A 24,607-nucleotide genomic window follows, 5' to 3' on the forward strand; every position below is an offset into this window, starting at 1 on the left:
AGGTTGTCACAGAAATGTCACAGTATTTTGTGCACATGCGGAAGAAGTTAGCTGAACACGGGTCTTATGAACACATATCTTGCTGTAACGTGTTCATAAGCCAGTATTATCTACAGGCAATTTGAATGGCTAAAGATCAGATAAAGCAGGAAAAATGTCAGTTTCACAAACGTGGTGCTCGGGATTTTTGAGGATCTGTGCTTACATGTTACCTCTAAAGTTCTGTTAGGGTTAGACTAGCACAATAAACAAGACCAATCCACTGTCCTGTTGCTCCTCGATATATTTTTCTATGCATCCCACATGACTAAAGTTTCCAGGACAATAGGAGCCACATATTTTGAGCTTCTATTTTGGCAGAAAAAAAAAAGTTAAAATTTACAGTTTGTTCAGAGTTCAGAAATGCTGTGGCATTTTGGCACCAACACAAGGCCGCAGCTTTGGATGGGATTTTTGGTGACTATTACTGAGAATGTGTATTAAACTCAGCATTAAGTGCACAATTGAGTTTTGAGCAGAACTCTTTTGAACATTTGAAAATTTCTTTCACCAGCTTCTAACAGTTGAGAAGGGCAATTTGTGAGGGGGGGGGTTGTTGATGCAGAGTCTGTGAACGGGTTAAGAGGGTTACATGATAGGCTTTGCATAACTTGGACAAGGGTGAGCTGCACCGCCCCCCACCTTCCTCCCCAATCCTCACATTTGCGTCATGTGGGATAATGGAAGGATCTGGTTCCAGCCTTCCACTGTCTGAGTGAAGCAGCCATGGAGCCTGTTAGGGCCTATGTTCTGGAGAGGTGGACAGTAGGGTTTGAATCATATCCTTAGATAATTCTCCCACCTGAGAAGGTATGCTTCTTCAAGTCAGAATTCCTTTCCTGTACACTGTATTCTTTCTGTAATTTCACTTCTTGTAGAATGCACGTGACGTGTTGAAGTGAATCACTATATACAGGGAACACATTTATGCTGTTGCCGAATATCTTTGCTGGTTTCTTTGTTGTTCTCAGAAATGTCTCCTTCCAGTGTTTGGAAGTTGTTAATTCTTCCAGATTAGGCTAATCCTTCCCTCTCTTGTGTTAGAATAGTGTCTGATTCAGAGGCTGTAGACAACCGAAGGTTAAAAACCAGTACCCTCTCCCCACTGGAATTACTGGATTACCAGAGAAGTGCCTCTTAGTTTATCATGCTCTGGGACTTTTCACAGAAAGAAGTGAAGATGTTTTTTACAAGATGGATGCAGCCAGGTCATTTTTCCTCTGAGGCTGTTTCTGGGGAGTCTTCTATCAGCCCCCTTTTTGACGTAGCCCATCTTTCCTGGTTGGTGCCTTTATTCAGGCTGTTCTACCTTCAACTATGTTTTGAGGATTTTACTCCCCCTGGTGGCTCCTGGCATGAATCAGGGATTCTTTTCACTTAGGACTCTCTTAAAGCAGCTCAGAGAGCAGTGCTTATGTTCCAAATGCTGCAGCAATCTCTTGAGACCCAAGGTAGATTTTTCAAAGTTTTTAGGAAGTCATTTTTCCCCTAAAAGTTTGCCAAAGGAGACAAGAGTAGACCAGTGCTAATTTAGTACATACAGAAGAGACATTCTGAGTTTTTGAATACTAAATGTAATTGGTTTAATTACAAATCATTTGCTAAAAAAAGTTATGTTCTCATCCATAATTAAGAAAGTTTCTTTCATCCTCCTAAAATAGCAGTAATTGTGTTATAAAAAAAGGAAACCAAAATGTTTGCATCGGAAAAGAATCCATAAAATGTTTGAAATTGATAGTTTGATGTGGCAAATGCATTAAACGAGATGATTTCAGAATACATTTAATTTGACAGGGCTCAGAGACAGGCAGCGATCATGAGCATCGCTTCTCTGTGGCTGCTTCCACATAAAAGAATTTTGGTCATTTAGATCTCAAAAATTGTCACTTTCTATTTTAACTTTTATAGTCATGCATTTATTTGAAGTGTCAACTTCTATCTCTCATTTTTCCCCTTTCTATGGTTAACTTGAATTAAAGAATGGATGTGAATATCTTATGAAGGCCCTTTTCTTTAGTTTGAAGAAAAGAAGAGTTTGTTCTTCCTTTTGTTGTCGTGAAAATGCCTTTTAACCTAGAAATAGTACATTTGGTAGACTCTTATGAAATAGTCCAAGCTAAGAGAGTTAGAATATGGCTTCTTATTAGCAATAGTTAATGGAATTATTTTCCTGTCTGCATTTGAAAAGGACCTGCTAACATTCATTGAAATCTGGGAGCAACAGTAGTTTGAAGTTTTCCATTGTTATCTTCGAACCCAGAGATAAGATTTTGGGGTTTTGATTTCTTGGTTTGTTCTGTTTTGTTTTTGTTTGTGTTTGGCTTTTGAGCCCTGAGTTACCCATTTGGCTTTGCTTGCTGTTTTTCAAAGTCTCCTCAATGTTTGTTAATTGATGGGCTGCTGTGGTTTCCATGTGTGCCACCCAATAGGACACGACTTGACTTGACCTCTTCCCAGTGGCTTTGGAGAAAGGGGTGGGATGTGGGTTGTCCTCAGGTCACAAGGGCATACCTCCTACCAGGTTGTGATACCTCTGTCTCTTAGGCTTTCTGTTGCTGGCCCCTGTATTTCCTGCAACACTTGCTCCTTGCAAAAGCCATCCTGCTAACTCCCTTTAGGCCCAGGAACTAGGGCTGATCTCTCTTAGGGACCTCCAGGACTCCTAGCTTTTTTATAATTTGCTTTGACTACTTTGTTATGATAACATATTGAATTATTAGATGGGCATTCATGACAGGGTAATGTGACAAACATAATAGGAACCCTCTTAGAAAAGCCAATTTTCTTTTTAACATCATACCATGGGCAGGAGTGTTAAAAACCAAAACCAACCAACCAGCAAACAAAACCCACAGCTCTTATTTGTTCTCTGTATCACGCTGACTAAATGCTTGATACTACTTCTTTATAGTGCAAACTTAGCAGAGGAACTCACCATGTTAGTGCAATGCCACCCAGGCCAGTCCCGGTTAACAGCACTACAAAGTCTTTGCTCTACCCAGTCATTGCCAGAATATACAGCTGAGAGTATTTTAGAAGCATATTAAAAAGTTTCCAAATGAAGACAGTTTCCTCTCTCTTCCCAGAAAGAGAAGGAAAAAGAGCATTCATTGGTCACACTGTTTGCTGGGCTGTTAGGCAATAAAATATTAAAATGCTCTGATACTCTGAAAATCTGAGCATGACTTTTTGAGGATGCTTAGGAAGGGGTCACTTTATAAGACTACACAGGGATGGTCAGTCTTTAAGCATCCTTCCATAGACATCCACACGAACTCACTGTAATGGAAAAGGGAAGGAAGAACAACGGCTTCCATGTGAATTGTGCTTATTCTTATTCTGTTCAAATAAGCCTGGGTCTAAAGCAACCTTTCCCAACCTTTCCAAGGCTGTGACCCTTTCATAAATTCCTCATGTTGTGGTGACTCCCAACCATCGAATTATGTTTATTGTTACTTTATAACTCTAATTTTGCTAGTTATGAATCATCATGTAACTATATACTAGGTAGGATTTCTGATATGCAGATCCTGTCAAAAAATTGTTTGACCCTCAGCAGGGTTGCAACCTACAGGTTGAGGACCACTAATCTACACAAAGCTGGTTTTTAAAATTAGTAATTCACAGCCTTCTCTTTCTGTTCTGTTGCATCTAAGAAGATAATTCCTATAGTGGCTTATGGTCTGTGTACATAGCTGTTTTGGTGTGTGTGTGTGTGTGTGTGTGTGTGTGTGTGTGTGTGTGTATGTATGTGTGTACATGTGCACAACACTGCCCCTTGGTGGCTTATGTGTCCGTGTGCACAGTACTGATCCTTGATTTTTATGTCTAAATGTATTCTGCACTACTCCTTGGTTGTTTATATCTTCTGTTCATAGTGTTGAGTCTTGATGGTTTATGTTTCCATGTACACAACACTGCCCTTGTTGGATTGTGTATCCATGTGCACAGTATTGCCCCTTCCTAGCCCATGGTCTTTTGCACAATGTTGTCCCCACCCCTTGCTGGTTTACATATCTATGTGTATAGTACAGGTGCTGCTGCAGGTTTATTTGTCCATGTGCACAGCATTTCCCCTTGCTGGTTTATGTTTCCTTGTGCCCGGCACTCCTTTTGCAGGTATTTCTGTTCATGTACCTAATACTGACCCTTGTGCATTTATGTGTCCATATGCACAGCGCTGCCTGCCCCTTTCTGGTTTTTGCATCCATATACCTAATACTGACCCTTGCTGCTTTATGTGTCCATGTGCACAACACTGCCCCTTGCTGGTTTATATGTCCAAATACACAGTATCGCTCCTACTGGTTTGTGGTCTATATGTACAGTACTGTCCCTACCCCTTGCTGATTTATGTGTCCATGTGCACAGTAATGCCCTTGATGGGTTTTATGTCCATGTGAACAATACTGACCCTTGCTAATTTATATGTCCATATGCATTTGTTGGCTCATGGTCCACGTAATAGCACTAACTGCCTGTGTCCCTTGCTTTTTTCTGGTCTATGCACAGTACTGCCCCTGCTTCTTGCTGCTTTATGTGCCCGTGTGCACAGTATACTTCACCTTGCTGGTTTATTTGTCCATGTGCAAAGTCCTGTCTTTTCCAGCTCATGGTATTTGTGCACAATATTGTTACTGGCCCTTGTTTATTTCTGTGTCTTATGTACTCAGTATTGATTTGGTTGTTCATGTACACAGTGCTGCCCTTCCTGGCTCATGGCTTATGTGCACAGAATGGTCCCTGTCCCTCACTGATTTTGTTCTCTATTGCAGTGATCAGTAGCATCAGCTATGAGTTTTTAAATTTTTCTTGTTTCCATTGTTTTAACATACATTCTTAAAATGGTGTGTTTATGTTTTCTGCTGTATGGCCACTACTAGTCATATAGCTGGAACGCAGTAAATACTTGAGTATTAAGCCTTGATTAGATAGCATAGTTTATATATTAGCAATCTTATAATGTTTACAGCATCAAAATTTTACATGTGATTTCCTGGTAATTCCTAATATTGTCTATATGAACTATCTTTGTGACCAAACTATTGACTCAAAAATATTTCATTTGTACCAACAGGGATATTTTTATGCAGAAGATAAAAAATTTCTCTAAATAGAATATTTGTCATAAAACTGTATTATTTATTTATTTATTTATTTATTTATTTATTTTTACTTTATGTGCATTGGCGTGTCGATCCTGGAGTTACAGACAGCTGTGAGCTGCCTTGTGAGTGCTAGAAATTGAACATAGGTCCTTGGGAAGAACAGCCAGTGCCCTTAACCACTGAGCCATCTTTGCATCTCCATAAAAGAAATTGTTTTTTAAAAAAATATCATTTTCTCTCTAATAAGTCAGCCATTCATTATTAATACTGTGTGCAGCTCCCTTGGTCGTCTCTAAGATACTACAGAACCATCATGTGTGTGAGAATGAATCTTAGAATGCAAATAAAATGTTTCCTTCCTAGCAGGCCTGGCTACTGTTACTTTGAGTAGAAGCTATAGTGTATACACAGGGTAATGTTCATTCAATGGATTTCCCTCTTGCTATTATATTACCACTCTGCATTTTGCTCTTACAGCAAATTGGATTTATAAATGTCTGCAATTATAAAATACATCTTTAATTCAGTGACTTCTGGGTGATTTCTGCCTTGTCTTTTCATTTCATTGAATCTTATATCAAGTTAAAACTGATTTGAGAAGCAGGCTTGGGGAAAGTGCAATTTTGCGTAATTGGATTCTATGGAAAAGATGACTCCAGAAACCAATTGTGCAGTATGTTCCTACAGTTTAGTTAAGTAACTTTTAGCAACTCTTGATGGGAATGCTCAGTGCTTTTTCTCTATCTTCAGCTGGGCAGATACAGGTCTCCATCTCTTATTAACTTTTTGCTTTCCTTTTGGTGTCTGTCTTTCTTGAATGTCTTGTTTCTCTTCCTGCCTTTCTGCCTCATGTTAAGCTACTTTGCAACATAATAAGTTAGTGTTGTTTAAGTTGAGAATCAGTTTGGAGATAAGGAGATGGCTCTTTATGCATGTGCTCTGAAATTGGGGATTTTGATTATGTTCCACTGAGGGGGGTTGCATTCCAAAGCAAAACAGGGAAAAATCCAAGTTTCCCAGAAATAACGGTCAAGAGACATGGAACAACTATTTTATTATTTGCTTTCAAAACAGAGAGAGTATGATTTATGTCAGCTAGAGGCTTATGTCATAGTTGTGCAGGTGCTGCTGTGGAGTGTGACCCCCATTTAATCCCCATAACGACACCGGGCATTGACCACATTAACTTTGTAGTTACCGACAACTGCCTTCCCAGGGGCCTTCTGGTTTCTGAATCCAGCCACCTGGCTAGCAGGCCAGCCAGTGCTTGATGCAAGAACATTATTTTTCTCAGTATAGCCTGAAATGTATTTTGGAATCCATGGCTTTTATGTAACTGTTTATAATGTTACCTCTGTGGTTCCATTGGAAGTCACCAGTGGCATTGTCTTTTTCCTTCCGTTGCCGACAGATACGTCCTAACAATTACTTACTAAAATGGATGGGTCCATGTATATGTAACATGTAAGTTCCTTGATATTTAATTAGTTCCTTTATATTAAAGGGACAAGTCTATGGCTTATATGTTTATACAATTTATCTTTTTGATCTTAAGAAGGATGTTAATATTTTGGTAGTTTTTATGTACATGAATGTTTTAACTGCATGTGCAAAGTTTACTTATTTTTGTATTATGCATATGAATGTTTTGACTATGTGTGTATGTACTCTATGATGCCTCGTGCCCATGGAGGTCAGATGAGGGTGCTAGATCCTGTGGTACTGAAGTTACAGATGTTACTGAGCCACCATGTAGATACTGGAAAACAAACCCTGGGTCCTCTCAAGTAGCAACAACTGCTCTTAACTATGGAGCCACCAATTTTGTTGTTTTTATGTTTTGCTGTCTTCTCCTAAAATTTAATGAGAGTATATATTTTCTAATTATCACAAAATATTTTGTAGTTTATTCCAATTTACAGCATTTTCAAGGTCCATGGAAATTCTAATAATTTTGTGTGTTATAGACTATAGAGACATAATCTAAATATTAACTTCATTTAAAATCCTATTAAAGATCTTTATAGTTTGGTAGTCAGGGTATCGACCTATTTGTTAGCCTATTAAGTTAATGTCAAAAAAAAAAAAAAAAGCCAAGAAGTAAGACTCTGAAGCCAAACTCAATTTGGATCTTGGCTCCATCACATCCCAGTTCTGTGATCCTGAATTAACCTGTTTGTGACTCATTGGCACCAAAGGCAGGTGGTGGTGACAGTATCACTCTCATGGATGTGATAATTGAGTTAATGTTCGCGAAGTCTTACATATATATTTGTCAACATTTAACATTTCCAAGCAAAGGCACTTTATTCACGAGTTAAGTCAGTCAGTCCCACGGGGCGGGGGGGGGGGGGGGGCGCAAAGCTGAGAAATCATCAGCTCTGTCTTAACTTCCTTCAGTTTGGAACTGATACTGAGTAACCAGGAATTCACAAGCCATAAAAACCATCGCTTGTTTGAGATGGCATGCAGGACAGAGTAGGAATGAGTTCGATCATGGGAGAAGAGGAAGGTTCAAGATAAGTTATGTTTTTCTCACAATAGCTGTGGGCACCCTTCAAATTGCAGCTAGGTGGTGACAACATAATTAGACAGTAAAATATTCTGTCTTTAGCTATCCATTGTGTACCCGCAAGTCAACTGTGAGGAGTCTCAGCTCGGAAAGGTTGCCTTTGGCTATGTGTTTAGTGTGATTTCGTTGTAAAATATGCATGAATAAACAAGGCTTCTGACAAAAATAATTAATATTTATCACTTAGTGAAAGCTGCAGCAAATATAACTTTTCGAGATGACATAAGACAGAAGACCTACGACAAGGTGCTATGTGCTCAGAACAGTGGGGCTGCCACGGATTTATAGACCTGTTTTTTTTTTTCTTTCTTTCTTTTAAGATGCATGAGAAGGAAGTACCAGAATCAAAGTGAAGACTATTGCCACACAGTCCCCTGGTCCCCCTGTCATTCATGGATTGTGAGTATTTGCCAAGCAGTCCCCTCTGGAGGGCAGTGTAGTACTACAATTGTTGGAGCAGCTGCTACCTCTAACCTCCCAGAAATTCATTTTAAAGATTCTTGGCTTTGTAAGATGTGAGTCGCCCCCTGCCTTAAATATTCAAAAGACAACATGATGGTCAAAGTCAAGGTTCTCATTGCAAGGCTTGATGTGCTGGGTTGGGAAGGTGGACTTCAGAACACTGCTCAGGAAGTGCATTTGTGTAGCTGCCTGGCAAAGCTGGAAGATAGGTTTTTCCCTGCTTCAATTTGAAATTCCTTTGAAATTTCAACCTCACAATCCATGTTTTGGTATCTGTCTTCCTCAGAAAGACCCATCTGCATGTTGTAGAAAACTTGAGGGGCAGCCTATCCAGGGTTTTGTAGCATCTGGTCACCCTTGTAGCCAACAATATATTTCCCTCCATCTTAACAGATCAGGAAAATGCTTTGAGAAATATCTCAGATTTATGAGCAAATACCCTGATAGTTACCGGATTTCTCATAACATTTAAAGTTTCTTTCATAACCTTCCTAACCTGCACATGCTATTGTATTACAAATCCAAGCCTTTATGCAATCAAACTGAAGGAATGATGCTTAATTAGCCATATATGTGACAGTATAAACACATAAAGTTTAGTTTCCTTAATGCCATCCTACAAAAAATGACTTTATCAATTGTAAGCCCTGAAACATATTGGTGTTTTAAGAGGAAAGCAACAGTAGGCTTCCTAGTTTTCCAGACCCCCCAGGCGGAGAGATTTCAGCCAACCATATAAAGGGTTGGTTCAAATCTCTTAGCTCTCAGAGTGTCACAGCAGCAGAGGTATGAGAGGTATGAAAGTCCTATTTTTTTTGTAAGCAAAACAAATGTGCTTTTCACCTGTAAATCATGACATAGTCTCATTATACCTTAAGGAATTAAAGAATGTTAAGTAAATGACCTTTTTCCGTCACCTGTGCCCCTGAGGATGAAGTTAACACCCATTCCTGCTGCAGAGTGATCCTGAAGCTGTTACCACAGGCTTCTTACTCCCTAAGAGCAAATGGACGCTTTATGAGGTAGTTGAGGGAAATTGATGACATTATCTGATGCATCTGGGGTATCAAGAGCATGTAAACGAGACACATAAGACAAGGACAGGCCAGCGCTACTACATGATCAACACACACAGGTTAGAGAGTTCTAAAACCCTTGTCTTCCTCAGGAAAACCTTGTGCCTTTGTGCTTGGTGGGAAAGGGGCAGGCACCTGCGAACTCAGGCCTTTGTTTTCCACCACCCAGCATGGTGCACAGGGCATGCTTTTAGAATCAAGCACAGTGCCGCAGGCATTTTGTTCCTGTGTGTGTGTGTGTGTGTGTGTGTCTGTGTGTGTGTGTCTGTGTGTGTGTCTGTGTGTGTGTCTGTGTGTGTGTCTGTGTGTGTGTGTATCTGTGTGTGTGTGTGTGTGTGTGTCTGTGTGTGTCTGTGTGTGTCTGTGTGTGTGTTTGTGTGTGTGTGTATGTGTGTGTGTGTCTCTGTGTGTCTCTGTGTGTGTGTGTGTCTGTGTGTGTGTGAGTGTGTGTTATCTTCCAATTCCAAATATCGGCTCACTTTGCATTCTTGCCCTTCTGATGTTAGATGCACATGCTAAATCAAGAATGGCTTTGGCCTTTAAATTAAATTTCACATTTGCACATGGCAAAGCCTTGGTTGTGTTTTAAGATGATAAAAAAAAAAAAACTGTAAAGAAAATACTTTAAAATTTTGCTATAAAAGAGTTTAGATGGATTATTGAAATAGAAAATCCATTTTAATTCAGCAGTAATCAATGTACTGTGTGTACTCATTTACTTCCTGGCGAAAAAGTCATGCGGGCTCTCGTTTCTTATTTATCGCCTTCGCCACTTCATCGTGACCTTGCTATGCCCTTGTATTTTATGGACTAAAGGCATCCATTTTGTAATAATGAAAATATGCAGACAAGCTTTACCACCTAGGAAAAAATTTTGGTTTTAATATTTGGTTTAAATTAATACCAAGTTGGTGTTTATAAGACTGCTCCATGATGCTTGAAAGAGAGGAGGAGTGTTAGGTGCCATTACTGTACGGATCTGGGCCTTTCCTTGTTGTTTGTTGGAGGTGAACCAGCGAACCTAGTTATGTTAATTACAATGGTTTTGATTCACAAAGATACACACTGTTCCCAAATTAATAATGCTTTAAAGTTTTAAAAAAAAGAGACCTGAAAGTCAAACCATTAAAGCGTGTGCTATTTTTACTTTCTTGTTTAGCTTGATTTGCTTTATTCTTTTAATCCAGATTCTAACTGGCTGCACCTCCGCCTTGCTGTGATTTCAGAATCTAGCTTTTATCTGTTACCTATAGTTAGACCTCTTGAGAGGCTGTTTGCTGCTCCCCTGACAATGTTCTTAAGGCATCAGACATAGCCACAGAGCTCAGCATATCCATGGAACAAAATCCCTGATGCAGCCTTCTTTTTTTTTTTTTTGAAACCAGCACTGGGAATCTTTGTGCCTTGGTCCTTATGTTTGGAAACAAACTGGATCTCACATGGCCCCAGAGACTCGAGGAGTACATGATACAAAAAAATAAATAAATAAATAAATAAATAAATAAATAAATAAATAAATTGATAAAAATAATCTCTGGTCTAGTCTGTGTTCTCAGACAGAAACAATGGTACTTGTCTTTGGAAAAACAACTCTCAGATCACATGGGTCACAGACTTGCCACAGTGGACTGTGATCCGAGGGTGGCCCCCACCACTCTCACACATGGCGTATCTCCTTCATGAGGAAGTCAGCTGTGGTGCAGTGAAACTGCCCAGAGTAACAACATGTTCCATAGCCATTGCCCAACCCCAGCAGAGAACTTGTAAGCTTTGCAGTTAATCTCACAAGAATCTGGGTTCTTGGGAGATCTCAGTTTCCAGTAGAATGTCTACGTCTAGGCAATATCTCTCGGACTCAAATTATCGTGACCAATTCAAGGTAGAGATTAGGTAAAAAATGCACGAGTCTGCACCAGATCCCTTGGATGGAGGAGATATATATATATATATATATATATATATATATATATATATATATATATATATATATATGGCTGTTAGCTTGGTGGTTTTGTGGAACTCCTAACAGTGGGAGCAGGTGTATCTATCTCCCTTTTGCCTGCTCTTGGGACTCTTTTCCTCCTACTGGCTTGCCTTGCCCAGCCTCAGTATGAGGGTTTCTGCCTTGTCTTATTGTATCTTGTTTTGTCCTGCCTGGCTGTCATCTCTTGGAGGCCTGCTCTTTTCTGATGAGGAAACAGAGTATATCTTAGAAGAAGGGAGATGGTGAGGATGTTGGAGAAGTGGAGGGAGAGGAAACTGTGTTTGGGATCTTTGGTACAAGAGAAGAATCTAGTTTTAGTTTTAAAAAGGAGATTTTTTCATCCTTCCCGATGAAGGTTAATAATGAAACCATGGCTCCTTTTAAAGTTTTCATTGAGTGGCAGCTTCTTCCTTTTATATAACTAAATTTCGTCACTCTCATCCCACACTCTTCTCTCTCCTCTCGTCTCTCTCCCTCTTACCCTAAAACCCCTTTCCCCAACAAGGTCCCACTCAACACTTGGGTTCGTTATTTTGGTGTGTGGTTCACTGTGTTTAATTAGAGTTTCTTACTAAGTGTAAGAAAGGTGGGAGGAAGGTTATTTACTGGAGCAAGGACATTGTATAGGCTGCTACAACACTGAAGAAAAGAATTCCTTCTTCCTGAATAAGGAGATAGCACAGTAGTCTCCTGGACTACCACCCCATCATGGGTGAAATGTGGGTAAGCCCAGTCTTGTGCATGACTTGTGCAGATGGCCTAGATAACAGTGAAATCATGAATGCAATGACTATGTCATGTCCAGGGGATTTCCATTTTTGTGGCATATCTCGCTGTCCTTTGACTTTTTTCCTTCTTCCTATCACCTTGGGCAATATTCTCTTTGTTTTGGAGGGGTGATCTAGAGGTCCTATTTAGAGTACCTACCATGAATTCTTCACACTTGTTAACAAGTGAAGCTTTAGTTTGCTGTGGAATGTTGCAGATTTTTCTCAGAGACACTGGCTTCAGATACAATATCTGCCCTGAATCTTAAGAAAGTTAAAATGTATCAGACCCTAGGGAACTGTGTTTGCAGGAATATCCCCCAGAAGCTTGGGTCAGGAAGGGAGCTAAATCTCATTTAGTTATATTGATCACTTTTAAAAAGAAAGACACTTTGAAGAAAAACACATCTTCATGGTGCTGTTTTGATTTCTTTGTTTCCAAGCTGTTGTATTTAAACGTGAAATATTAATCATATCTAATCAGGTACAAAACGGGTTTGTGATTTTTCAGGGCCTGAGGTTGAAATAGGGATTAGGCAGGAGAGATTTTACTGAAATATTTGAAATGTTTTAAATGTGGATTGTGGTGACATTTACACAATCTGGTTTAAATATAATATTTAATTAAGTTAACTTAATTAAATATTTTAACTGGCTAAATTTATAAGCATATATCAATAAACTTTTTAAAGTGCACATAAAATAACTAGGAAAGATCTGTTACTGTATTTCCAGACAGTTATTGCTGGCATCAAGTTCAGAAATCCCTCCTAAGTATTTACTTACATTTCAGTATAGCACTAAACATGTAAGGTAAATCAAAAATGCATTGAGGACCAGCCTTACCTTAGCTTGCTTTCCTTCCCACATTGTGTCATTCTTCCCTGCAGCCTCTAGAGAGCAGCATGGGTATTTTACCAGGAAGGAACATTATTGTATCTGAAGCAGAAGCCCTAACTTGCAGATATCTGAGCACCCAGCTTCCTTAGGAGCACCTGCCCCTAATTACTGGATTCTACCCAGAGGCCCTGTTCCGTGAGGAGCTTCACTGAGAGACACACAGGGCGTGGTCCTCACCTCCCTCTCGCTAGCTGCTCTTATTCACTCTCATAGTCAAGCTCTGAGAATCCTGTTTGCCCCCTCTGCGTGCAGAAGTGGGGTTATTTTTATGGGACATCCACAACTTTATTTTCTTTTTAGGTAAGCTTGGTACTTATGTCAAGACAGTAGCTAGTTAAAGCATTTGAATATGTCTGTACATAAGGGATATCTGGAGAAACTGTAATAAACGTCCCTGAAATTGTAAAAGTTTATAAAATTACTTTGTGAGTACTATAATCTGCCCAGAACAATAAAGGGGCCAGACGGCTTTACAACATGTGAATCTTCAGACATGAAGGCCTTGAAGAACTGTAAGAATTTTTCTTTCATTCATTCATTGATTCATTTATTCTTTTTTTCTTTCTTTTTTCTTTTTTTTTAATACAAAAAATACTTATTAGGCTTACCTTTCAGCCACAATCCACTATTAGAAGAATCCCACAGAAGGAACCAATTCTATGGATACATGATATTGGATATTAGAATCACATTTACTTATTTGTAATACATTTTTGTAAATATAATATGTATATAATTATATATATGTGATATTTACACATATAAGATTGCCATTATTCTAGAGAAGAGTTGAGTACATTTTTTAAAAGTATAAAACAACATTAATCTTACCTTCCTTATACTTCCAGAGGCTGGAACCACCAAGATTGAAGTACCAGGGAACTCACTGGTTTGGGCTTTATGGATCATAAACTATTCCTCTGTTCTCACACTTATCGATGGGAGGAGATATCTGCTTCACCAGGGTCTCTGAGGGGGATGCTAATTACACTCACTGGAGCTTCACATTCATGGCCTCAGCATCTTCCAAAGGTCACCATCTCCTAAAGCCATTGCTTTGAGATTAGATTTCAGCATATACATTTTTCCCTTCTGTACATATATTATTACTCAGTTAACAAAAAAGAGAGATTATCAGACATAGGGGAAAATCACAAATTTATCACTATGAAAAATTTGCAACATAAAACCTTTATGTAATAAACGTTCTTAATTACACATCATATTTCTTTTTGTTTGTCATACCAGAATACTATAAACCGAATGGCTTAAATAATAGAAAACTAATCTCTTAGGAATTGAAATGCTGGGTAGTGTTAGGTTTGAGAGAGATACAAAAACTTAGGAAGGTTCTAGAGAAAGTTGCCCAGCTAGATTATTCTTCAGGGTAACATATTTAGTGTCAACACAGAGAATAAAAAGTAGAATTTTAAAGAATGAGAAAGAGAGGCTTCAGTTCTACCAGGAAAAGCAGACCACCTATTCTTAAAGTTCCCGAGGGAAGGTTCAGGTCCCACCACACAAAGCATCACTCTTCCTTAAGAAGTATGTATACTATGTGATTGCAGTCAGATTACCTTATTTCCAGGCAACAGGACTAAAAGGTAGAGTTCAGTCCTTTCTTACTACAAGATCACAGGGGTGGCCTGTTAGCTGTTTGTAGCAATACCTAGAGGTCAAAGTAAATAAAGGAGAAGTGTAGCAAGATGGATGAGGCTGCCCAATAGATTTAATGTCTGATGCACAGATCTTTGTCATCATGACCAGGAACTGGTAGAGGCATGCGTGTTGCCTTCCTGGCTACTAACAGAGCAAGAGTGAACCCTTCTTTGTTGCCATCGAAGATGTGAACCAGTGAAGGCATCTGTGTACTATTTCTCCTGCAGTCACTTCAGAATACTTTGGATTTGCTTGCAGTAGAACACCTTTGCATTTGTAAAGCCGAAGACCTTGAATTTAAATCTGCTTGGGGAAGGGTGCCCCTTGATGGGCAATGAGTGACAATTGTTTTCAACCCCATCTGTCTCAACCCCTGAAGCTCATACATGGAATAAGAGGTGTTGAAGTTACTTCTTTTGGGATGTCAAAGACATGCTCAGGAAGCTAGCATGGGCTTCAGTGTGTCTCCCTGTATACCTAGCTATTCCCACTGCTTATCAATTAGAAGCAAAGAACCCCTGCTGTAGAACCAGCAGACCTGTCTAGACATTTGTCAGCTGTAACTTGAGTGTGTATACACACACACACACACACACACACACACACACACACACACACACGTGCGCATTCACTGTTCCTCAAGAACAGAGAAATTGAGATCTAACACCATGCTTTAAGAATAGTATGAAGATTAGAGGAAATAAATAATATCTATAAAATTCATGTCAAGGAAGTTTGTGATTGATTTTCCCAAGCATCACAACTAAGAAACTACAGTGCTGATGTACCACTGTCCATCATGATTTCGCGACTGTATGGTTAGTGACTTTTCTACTTGGAGCAGTGAGGAGAACTGGAGGATGAACCAATAACTTTTGTCCCAAGCTAGACTGCCCCCAAGCAGAGTAGTACTTTCTTATCTTTGTTTAAGCACTTGCGTTTCTTCAGCTGTCCTTTGTGTTTTCTAAAACTTGTGAAACTTTTCAAAATCACAGGAAAGTGTAGAGCAGTAGAATGACGCTCATTGTGAGCTTGCACCCAGCACCTGCTCCTTCTGCAGGGTGAACCAAGGGTCTCCGATGAATTCCTCTGTCCTGTTCTATGTCTTCAGTGGTAGACCAAGGGGGTCACTGATTTCCTTCCTTCTGGTGAGGATCTTTTGGACAGGGCTCCTCCCACCCCCTTAGCATCTGGACACTGTAGTCATTTTGACAGAGTTCTTTCGGTTGCTTACTTACTTACAGTCCTCTCGTTTTTATTAGATTATTTTAAGAGAGTCCTTTTGTTTGTTTAGGCTTCGTTGTAATTCCAGCTTGGAGGTTAAATTTTTCTGAACTCCTATTCTACCTATATTTCTATGTTTCCGTGAATATTCAATATTTTGAAAGGAAACTCATGATTCTTTATCCTAAGTGGACTTTTTCAGCCTCTGTCTTCCTTACTTACATGTTCTGAAGACTTACATTCCATCAGTTCCAAGGTTGTCTTCATTGCTAGTGTTTTAAAGCTTTCTTTTTTACTTTCCATGCTATAGAAAACACACATTAAACACTCGTCTGTTATTCTTACTTGACTCTTCCCTCACACTTCCTAAAATATCTCTTTAGTTAAAAGGTTCCAAAAGGTTCCCCATTTATAATGGAAAAAAAGTAAATTAAAGAAGTAAATCAATTTCCCTTTACTGACACTTTAATATAAAATTCTTTATATCTTGCAAGGTCTAATTAATGTTGTCTTCCTTTGGAAGGTCTTTATATCCTTTCCTCAAAGGTTAATTTCTTCCTTCTCTCTCACCGTCTTCAGTTCCCATGACAGTTTAGCACTAATTCCAATGAATATATAATGGTGAGCTTTCCATTTTTACATCATTCTGTAGCTGTGCTTACTGCTCAAGGGCAGGGGTAATTTAATGAGGCTTGCTTATGTACAATCATGGCAGATCATGCCTTTGCTCCCATTCTTCTGTTTGTTTGTTCCATTTTCATGGCAAGTATCCATATGTGTCTGTGTGCATATGTTTGGCTTTATGTGGACACGTGTATTTGCATGTACACACACGTGGTAGCCCAAGACAGGTCTCTGAAGCCATCATCAGCTGCTTACTCATTGAGGCAGGGTCTCTCAAGCAAACCTAGAGCCCACTGATACAGGTAGCTGTGCTGGTCAGCTTGCTCTGGGTATCTATCCTTTCTTGTAAGATGACTTGACATTTTATTTATATTCTGGGGATACAAATTCCTGTTCAGTGCTTGTATGGGAAGGGCTTTAACCACTGAGACAACTCTCCAGCCCACTTTACCCAGAATTCTTCATTGGCAGATTGACTTTTGCACTAGAAAGGTGGCAGTTGAATTGGGTCTTGTAAAGCTCATTCTAAAATAGTGTGTTTCCTATAAGAAAATCATGTTTTCCCTGGTAAACCTAATGTTTTAGTTTGTAAGATCTCCTTGACATACTCCCTGGTTCTTGGTTCCCATGCTTCTCACTTTTTTTTTTCTATCGTGCAATTTACAGAATATACCAAAGTTTCTAAAACAGATTTATCCCTTTCTTAAACTGGGTTTACAGGTGATGCTATTTACCTACTCACAACCCTGATCAGAACTGTGTCTCTCAAAGATCTCTCATGCATGCTGGGTTCTGTTTGAGTAGGCTCACTCCCTTCTCCCATCAGGAAGAACTTCAAACTTTTATATTCAATTTTAGCTTAAACGTTCACACTCTTATATTTGGTACGTAATTATATTCAGTTTATTTCAGCAGAAAAACCAAAAGAATCGTTCATTTCTCCTATGTTAGGAACACGGACTCAGTACGCACGTGATTTCATGACCAGCTCCTTCCTGCTGAAATGGTTAATTTTACTTTTTTTAAAGAAAGGCTTTGACTTTAATTCATACAGCAATGCTATTCCAAATGTGTGATTTCCCTACTTGTTCATATTGGACAAAACTCTTTAATGCACTGTTTCCTTTACTGCAGGGAGAGCAAGAGGAACACTTTGGCAGAAAGCCAGTTTAGTTCTGCTATACTCTAGAGACCAGCAGTCAGGGTATGAGCTGCTTCATCCCTTACGGTCTTCTTATCCCTTCCCTTCTTTCCTTGCCAGCTCCCCACCCTTCTGGAATGTCTTGGTTCAAGGACAAGTGCTGACTCAGCACAGGTCACTGGCTCAGGCTAACTTAGTGCTTTTGCAGCTCCTAAGGAGCTGCCCTGGCTGGGGAAGGTACTGAGGGAGCCCCCACATTCTCCAAATCTCCTGTGAGCCATAGTTCTCCCCACTGAATCTGAATTGTTTGTGGGAGAGGAAAATGAGCTGTTAGGCTGCAAATGTTGTAGCATTTTATCCTTGACCCCATGGAGTCTCAGCATTTAGCATGTTTCAGACATGCTTTTCCAGTCTCACCGCAGGGTTGTAGAAACGGAGGGAGCCCATTGTTACCACCATGTGCTTGCTGTAAGCCTACTTTTTCTGCATGCCTCAGAGGAAAATGATGTATCTTAAAAGTATAAATGTGAAACAACCTTGATTTAAAAGAAAGTGCCAATCTTGATATCTTGGGAAAATAGCCTCTTAGTAACCTGATCATCAAAAATCATGAGAGGCATTTAAATTTGGGATAAGTTGGAGGACTTTTTTTTTGAAAAATCAATTCATACTTGATTATACAGATATACACTATGACATTATGAGTATAAATGCTGTTATTCCCCCCCCCCAACAAACATGAGCAGAAATTGATGTGAAAATGATTCCGTTTCTATTGTCAGTACCATTTCACATGGGGTATCGAGTTATCCTGCAGGATATTTTAAATTTCATTTGCCATGCTGAATTGCTTCCCGCTGAATTTAACTTTTAGCCAGAATTTCTTCTGAATCTTATTTTTGATGTCAGGAAAAGTAAATGTTCCAGCCGGTTTATTCCAGGTCAGAAAATACAAATTATTGCATTTAGTTTGTATCTTTCTTGTAGTAAAAAAAATCTATGCCTAAAAATTATCCAAAGTGTTGAATTCATAGGAGGAAAACAAAAATGTATCCCTGATTGGCTCAAGTACCCAGAGGTACTTTCAGACACGTGCTGATAAAAGCTCATTAAAGCAATGAACTAGCTAATAAGCAAGTTTGTGTTTTGAATTGATTAAAGAATGTTTATGACAAGAGAAGCACATTATGAAAGTAATTACAACCATTAATTATAATTAATTTAATTTATCTCTTCTAAGGAAAGATAGGTTTTAATAAGGCAGTTTTCCAAAAGCCACTAATTCAGGCCTTTATTTACTCTGCAGAAGGTTTTTATATAATTTTTTCTTTCATTTTTTTCTTAATGTCAAATGAAGCACATATCTTTTGTAATTTTCTAAACTCTGATTTCATGTACCTCTGGAGCCGATTGTATTAATGGGCAAGATTTCTGAGTAATTTTGTGTTTTAAAAGAAATTTAATTATACAAGAAAAACTGGCACAATTTCACACATTTTGTAGAATTTAATATAAATTACTCAAAAAAGGAAGGAAGGAAGAAAAGAAAAAAGAAAAGAAGAACAAGTAGATAAATGGTAGCTCATTTTCTTAAAAGGAACATCCCCGCCCCCAGCCCCAGGGTTTTCACTGGGGACCCTGACTGGGGACCCTGAATGCTGATAAATGAGTGATTTTTGACTTAGGCTGCATTTTGAAATGGTGTTACTGGCTCACAAGAACCACTAAGTCACTCCATCTGCTTCCTATTTACAAAATGGAGACATTTTCTGGTTCTAATTTGCCCATCAAAAGTGCCGTGTTCCAAGGAGTAATTAAAGAAGACTAATAGATTCGGCAGCGAGGAAAGTATAGCTGTAGCTAGAAGACGGCATTCACAGGTGCCGTCTCTTGTTGTGTGTGCTTGATGTCTGTCTAGTGCAGTGGTTCTCAACCTTCCTAATGCTGTGGCCCTTTAATACACATTCAGCATGTTGTGGTGACCTCCAAGTATAAAATTATTTTTATTGCTGCTTCATAGCTGTAATTTTTGTTACTATTATGAATCATAGTATAAATATCTGTGTTTTGCAGTGGTCTTAGGTGACCCCTTTGATAGGGGTGTAAACCTCCAGGTTGTAAAGCACTGGTCTTGAGAATCTGACGTTGATAGTTTCATGCAAAAGGCATTATGTCCTACCAGCTGGCCCACTGACTTAGTTCCCCAGTTGGCTTTATGTGGTGAAGTGGCTTGAATATATTTTTTAAACTATAACTTTTTTTCAAACATCTTCATGTTCAACAATTTTATTTTGGCTAGATGGCTAAATCGAATTGTTTTATGATAGTAATCTCTTGCTGATCCACATTTTATGTTAAATTACCAGCAGTACCCTATGACCCCTCTTTATGCATTCTTTTTCTGTCTTCACTACATGTCTGTTTATTTCTTTTCAAAATGCAAGGTTGAGATCAAGGTACTAAGCTGCCTAGTTAAACTTCTTGGGTGGAGTTTCTGCTGTAAGCTAGCTGTGCTTTTTTAAATTATTTTTTATTGGATATTTTATTTATTTGTTTCAATTGTTATCCTCTTTCCCGATTTCCTCTCCAGAAACTCCCTATCCCCTCCCTCCTCCCCCTGCTTCTATGAGTGTGCTCCCCCACCCACCTACTCACTTCTGCCTCCCTCCTTTGTTAATAATAGAACCATTGAATTCTTAATGATGTCCAGTTAAGCTTAAGTAAGGTAATATGAGTAAATAGCATGTGATAGATGATTAAAATAATACTACTACTTGTCTTGTTATCAGAAACTTTAAACAAATAGTTACAAAAGCAACATCAGTAAGAAGAAAGAAAAAAAGGGAAATTAGAAAATAGAACAGCTGGGATGTGGTTGCCACTGGTCTATAATGTCATCAATAGACAGGCTGAGGCAGGGGTATTGAGAGTTACAGGCCAGCCTGGACTGTTTATTAAGATCATTTCTAAAAAAGGAAAGGAAATGAAAAGCAAAGAAGGAGGAGAAATCAAGGAGGGAAGAAAATGGAGGAAACCAGGATGAGCTGTTAGAGAAATGAAAGAGAGAGCTGGAGCCTTGCTGTCCCTGGTGTGGCCTTTGGTTAGCATGCCTGCCTCTAAGCCATTCCTGAGCCCACACCCAGAAACACCCAAGGAATCTAAATCCTCATTTGAACAAGATTCACACTCAAGCCTGAGAAAGCCCGAGATCATCAGAGGAACAGGTAGAAAACTTAGATTGAGACCAAGTGAGTCTTCAGATCGATCCTAAGTGGAGGGCAGGATCAAACAAGTGGTAGACAGAAGAGAGAAAACAGGGATTGGTGAGTCTTTGAAGAAACTGATAAGCTAGGGTGGGGTGGGGAGGTGGAGGTGGAAGAAGATAGATGACATTTCACAAAGACAGTATAAGGGTCACAGTACAAAACACGAGGTATTAAGTATGAGGTATTAAGAGCTAAGAGGTGGGACAGAGAGGTCTCCAAAAATCATGGGATCTGGCAAGTTTTAGAACACATCTTCTTAGACAGATGCAAAGAGGGAGATTGTAGCCAGGGATGGCAAATGCATGCTAATAAGAGGCCTTCTGGGTTTCAGGGCTACTTTCAGGGGGCAAGCAACTTGGATCTTTGTTGGAAATTAGTGTTTTCATAGGTTTATAACTACTAAGGCAAGAACTATAAGACCTGAGTGGTAAATAAAACAGATTATGTGTCTAGTCAATTTAACTGTTGCTACATAGAATATTACATTAAGAGGGATTCTTAGGTCTACATGGTCTAAGCCAGTGATTCTCAATCTCCCTAATCCTATGACTTTTTAATACAGTTCCTCACATTGTGGTGACCCTTCAAAAATAAAATTATTTTCATTGCTACTTCATAAATGTGATTATACTTCTGAGCAGTGTCTCAGTTCTTAAGACCATTGGAAATAGATTTTTCTGATGGTCACAACCCACAGGTTAAGAACCACTGACAGATAAGGAAGCTGTGCGTATGTAGTTTCTGACTACAGGGAGGGATCGTGGTGTAAGCCCCACATCTTCATCAACCAAGGTGAAAAAGGATATGTTGTCATTGTATAAAATCCCGGGGTAGAAATCGAAACACTGACAGTAGCATGAACTGGTAGCCAGTCATTTTTGCTACATGATTTGATTCTGTCTGAGTACACTTAGCTTAGTGATGTAGGCTATGCTGTCAGAGAAAGAATGCCAATCGAATCCATTTTTTTAAATGCAACTTTAAATAATGTCTGCGTTTGAACAATTTTATATTCTGGAAATTATGCGCTAATAGGAAGAATACAGACCTTGGGAGCCGAGTCAAAGTTCTGCTGCTTATTAGCTGTGTCACTGGGTAAGTTACAGCCAACTCTTTCTGCCGATCACAGCTTTACCTTTAACCTAGAAATAACCAAAGCTTTCTCCGAACAAAGTTAAAATGCTGACAACATAAATGTTACATAGTGGCTGGGGTACTAAATGATACATAGTGGCTGGGGTACAAACTGGTCGTTTTCGCTCCCTTTCATGTTGTTTTGAGTGTTTTTTTTTTTCTTTTTTCTTTTCCATTAACAAAACAAAAGAACAATGCTCAAATAACCAGGAGTCACTTGTTAGGGTTGGTCCACAATGGGCCAAGTGCTCCACCCCCACCATAGTCCTGGCTTCTTCCTGATTGGGTTAGCTCCCCTTGTTTCACTTGATGTGAGAAGGCTGGGCAAACTTGATAGTAGAGGTGTGCCACTTTGTAGGGTCATTGTGAATTTCATTTCAAAACTCACAAGTCCTTTACATGGTCACTCACAGAAGTGGACATTTCATCACATGTACAGCCTGTCCCTAACTTCAAAGCATCCTGCCTACTTGAGAGGTAAGCAGTGGGAAAACACAGTCAGCACTTTGGCAATCAAGGTCATAACAATCAGCTTGATATAGAAGACCTAGAATTCATTTCAATAGAAGATTCTGCCTCAAAGTAACCAGTTAATCCTTGTGCCTGCTCTTCATGAGTCTAGTTGCTCAGTTACACTTAATCAAAGCTGCCTTAGCTGATAAGAGATTCACATGGATATAGTCAATGCAGGGCTTATTTAACCCTTACCACTTAGGACCACTTTCACTTGAGACATTTTTGTACCCCACTGGCTTTTTAAAGGGATATAAAATAGATGACATCAAACACTTTTTGATATAAATAAATCAGGAAGAAATTTATTTTAAAACAGTTCTTTACTATGCATAATATGTTAATTAATTAAGGGCTACAGGAAATTTACACACTGCTCTTGTGGGTATAATATTACACAAAGAACTAAATATTGGACGTTTGCAGTGACCCCAATTTGTAGTCAGAGCTGAGGACATGGCTTCACACAAATCAATATACAAAACAGCAGAGGTATCTTTAGAACCATCTTGGAAACTGGTACAAATCTTGTCAAAATCGCAGGTCAAATTTTATGATTTAATGATTTTTTAAAAATGAAAATCAATGTCAATAACTCAAACATCAGTTTTTAAAAGCAGGCAAAATAGAACAATTCACTGCACTAATTTGATCCTTACATGCTGAGGAATCACAGTAGAGAAGTGTTAAAAGCCTTTGTCTCCTATAACTGAACAAGTATGATCCTCCAAGAGCCGATTCATTTGTATGGACAGTAAAAACACTGCATTTTCGAGTACAGTAATTTCACACCTGAGCCAGGGTGCCTCAGTAGCATCATGTGTGGAACTGACATGTGCCATACAAAATGGGCATGTCGTGATCAGTGAAGAAGGGTGCCAAAGTCCTCTGGGTTCTTGTGACTTCAAATTTATTTTTGGTCACCATGCATTCAGAATTTTTATTGTTGCCTTGTTTTTTTGTTTTGTTTTGTTTTTGTTTGTTTGTTTGTTTTTGAGTGACTTGACTCCCATGTGGGGCGGCTTCCTACCGCAGAGCTGAGTTCTGAAAGAGCCTGACTCGGGTGGATGAGATGCATTAGTTTTATAAGCACTATTTTCCTCTTTGTCTTTTAGGAATCTCAAGAATAGAGCTGGCATCAAGTCTCTATAGAGCTAGGCACATTCTCTCCCACTGGGGACAGAAAAGGCAGTCAGTTCTTGGCTCGATGCCCCAGAGAAGAAGGATGCTGGGGGTTGGAGGGGAGCACCCCCTTAGGGGCAAAAGGGAGGAGGTATGAAGTGGTGAATTCAAGGAGGAGAGCAAATTTGGGATGTAAATAAAATAAAATAATTAATAAAAAACTGTATACATACAAAAAATGAAAAGAAAAAGAAAGAGAGAAAACAAGCAAACAAACAAAAGAATAGAGCTGGTCAGATGACATGACCTTAGTTCCTTCCCCAGAACCTACATGGTGGAAGGAGAGAACCCACAAGATGTCCCGTGACCTCCACACACCCTGTTATATTCACCTTTGTACATACAAACACACTCAATAAATATATGTTTAAAAAAAAATGTTAAAGGAGAACAATCCCAGGACATATGATGCTGACACGTGGTGTCTTGACTAAGTATTTAGGTCCTCAGTAGAAAGCAGCTTTCCATTTTTCTACTTGCCGAGTTACAACTCAACTAAAAAAGAAGGGTCATAGCCATTCACCAGGATCATTTTCTATTGTCAGCTTGCAGTTTTAATTCAACACTCTTCTATTTTTGTTTAAAATGATGCTCATAGTAGGTCTACATAATATGTACTTCATTCATTTAGTAGAGAATACACATAAAATGGTTTGGACTAAGCATGTTATTCGGAAATAACCCCAAGTTGGCTAGTTTTATAAGTACATATTTCATAACATTTATCACTGAATGTCTTTCTTAGAAGCAAAGTCAAATGCTTAGATAGGCTAAGGCCATAACACACTTGAGGAGACTAAACTGCATAGGGGCCACACACTAGAATGAACGGCCTCATGTAGTCCCAGTGGTGTCCACATTAAGCAACAATGTGGCCCAGATTACTAACTCTATCTTTCAGGAGAAGGATACTGTATTTTTAAAAAATGTATTTCACTGAAAGGTGAAAGGCATAA

General features: G+C 39.0%; 1 protein-coding gene across 17 annotated transcripts in view; it reads left to right on the forward strand.

Moving 5' to 3' along the window:
- Hdac9 (histone deacetylase 9) overlaps positions 1–24,607 on the forward strand; it is an 824,691-nt gene that overhangs the window by 234,723 nt on the left and 565,361 nt on the right. The window contains exon 3 of one of the 17 annotated variants that reach the window (XM_076941980.1): positions 8,040–8,118. The exons of the other annotated variants lie outside the window; for them this stretch is intronic. Coding sequence (XP_076798095.1) covers positions 8,112–8,118 — 7 coding nt within the window. The 5' untranslated portion in view covers positions 8,040–8,111. The remainder of the gene's footprint in view (positions 1–8,039; positions 8,119–24,607) is intronic. 17 annotated transcript variants of the gene reach the window in all.

This window comes from Arvicanthis niloticus, chromosome 11 (assembly GCF_011762505.2).
Source record: "Arvicanthis niloticus isolate mArvNil1 chromosome 11, mArvNil1.pat.X, whole genome shotgun sequence".
In the NCBI taxonomy this organism is placed as follows: domain Eukaryota; kingdom Metazoa; phylum Chordata; class Mammalia; order Rodentia; family Muridae; genus Arvicanthis; species Arvicanthis niloticus.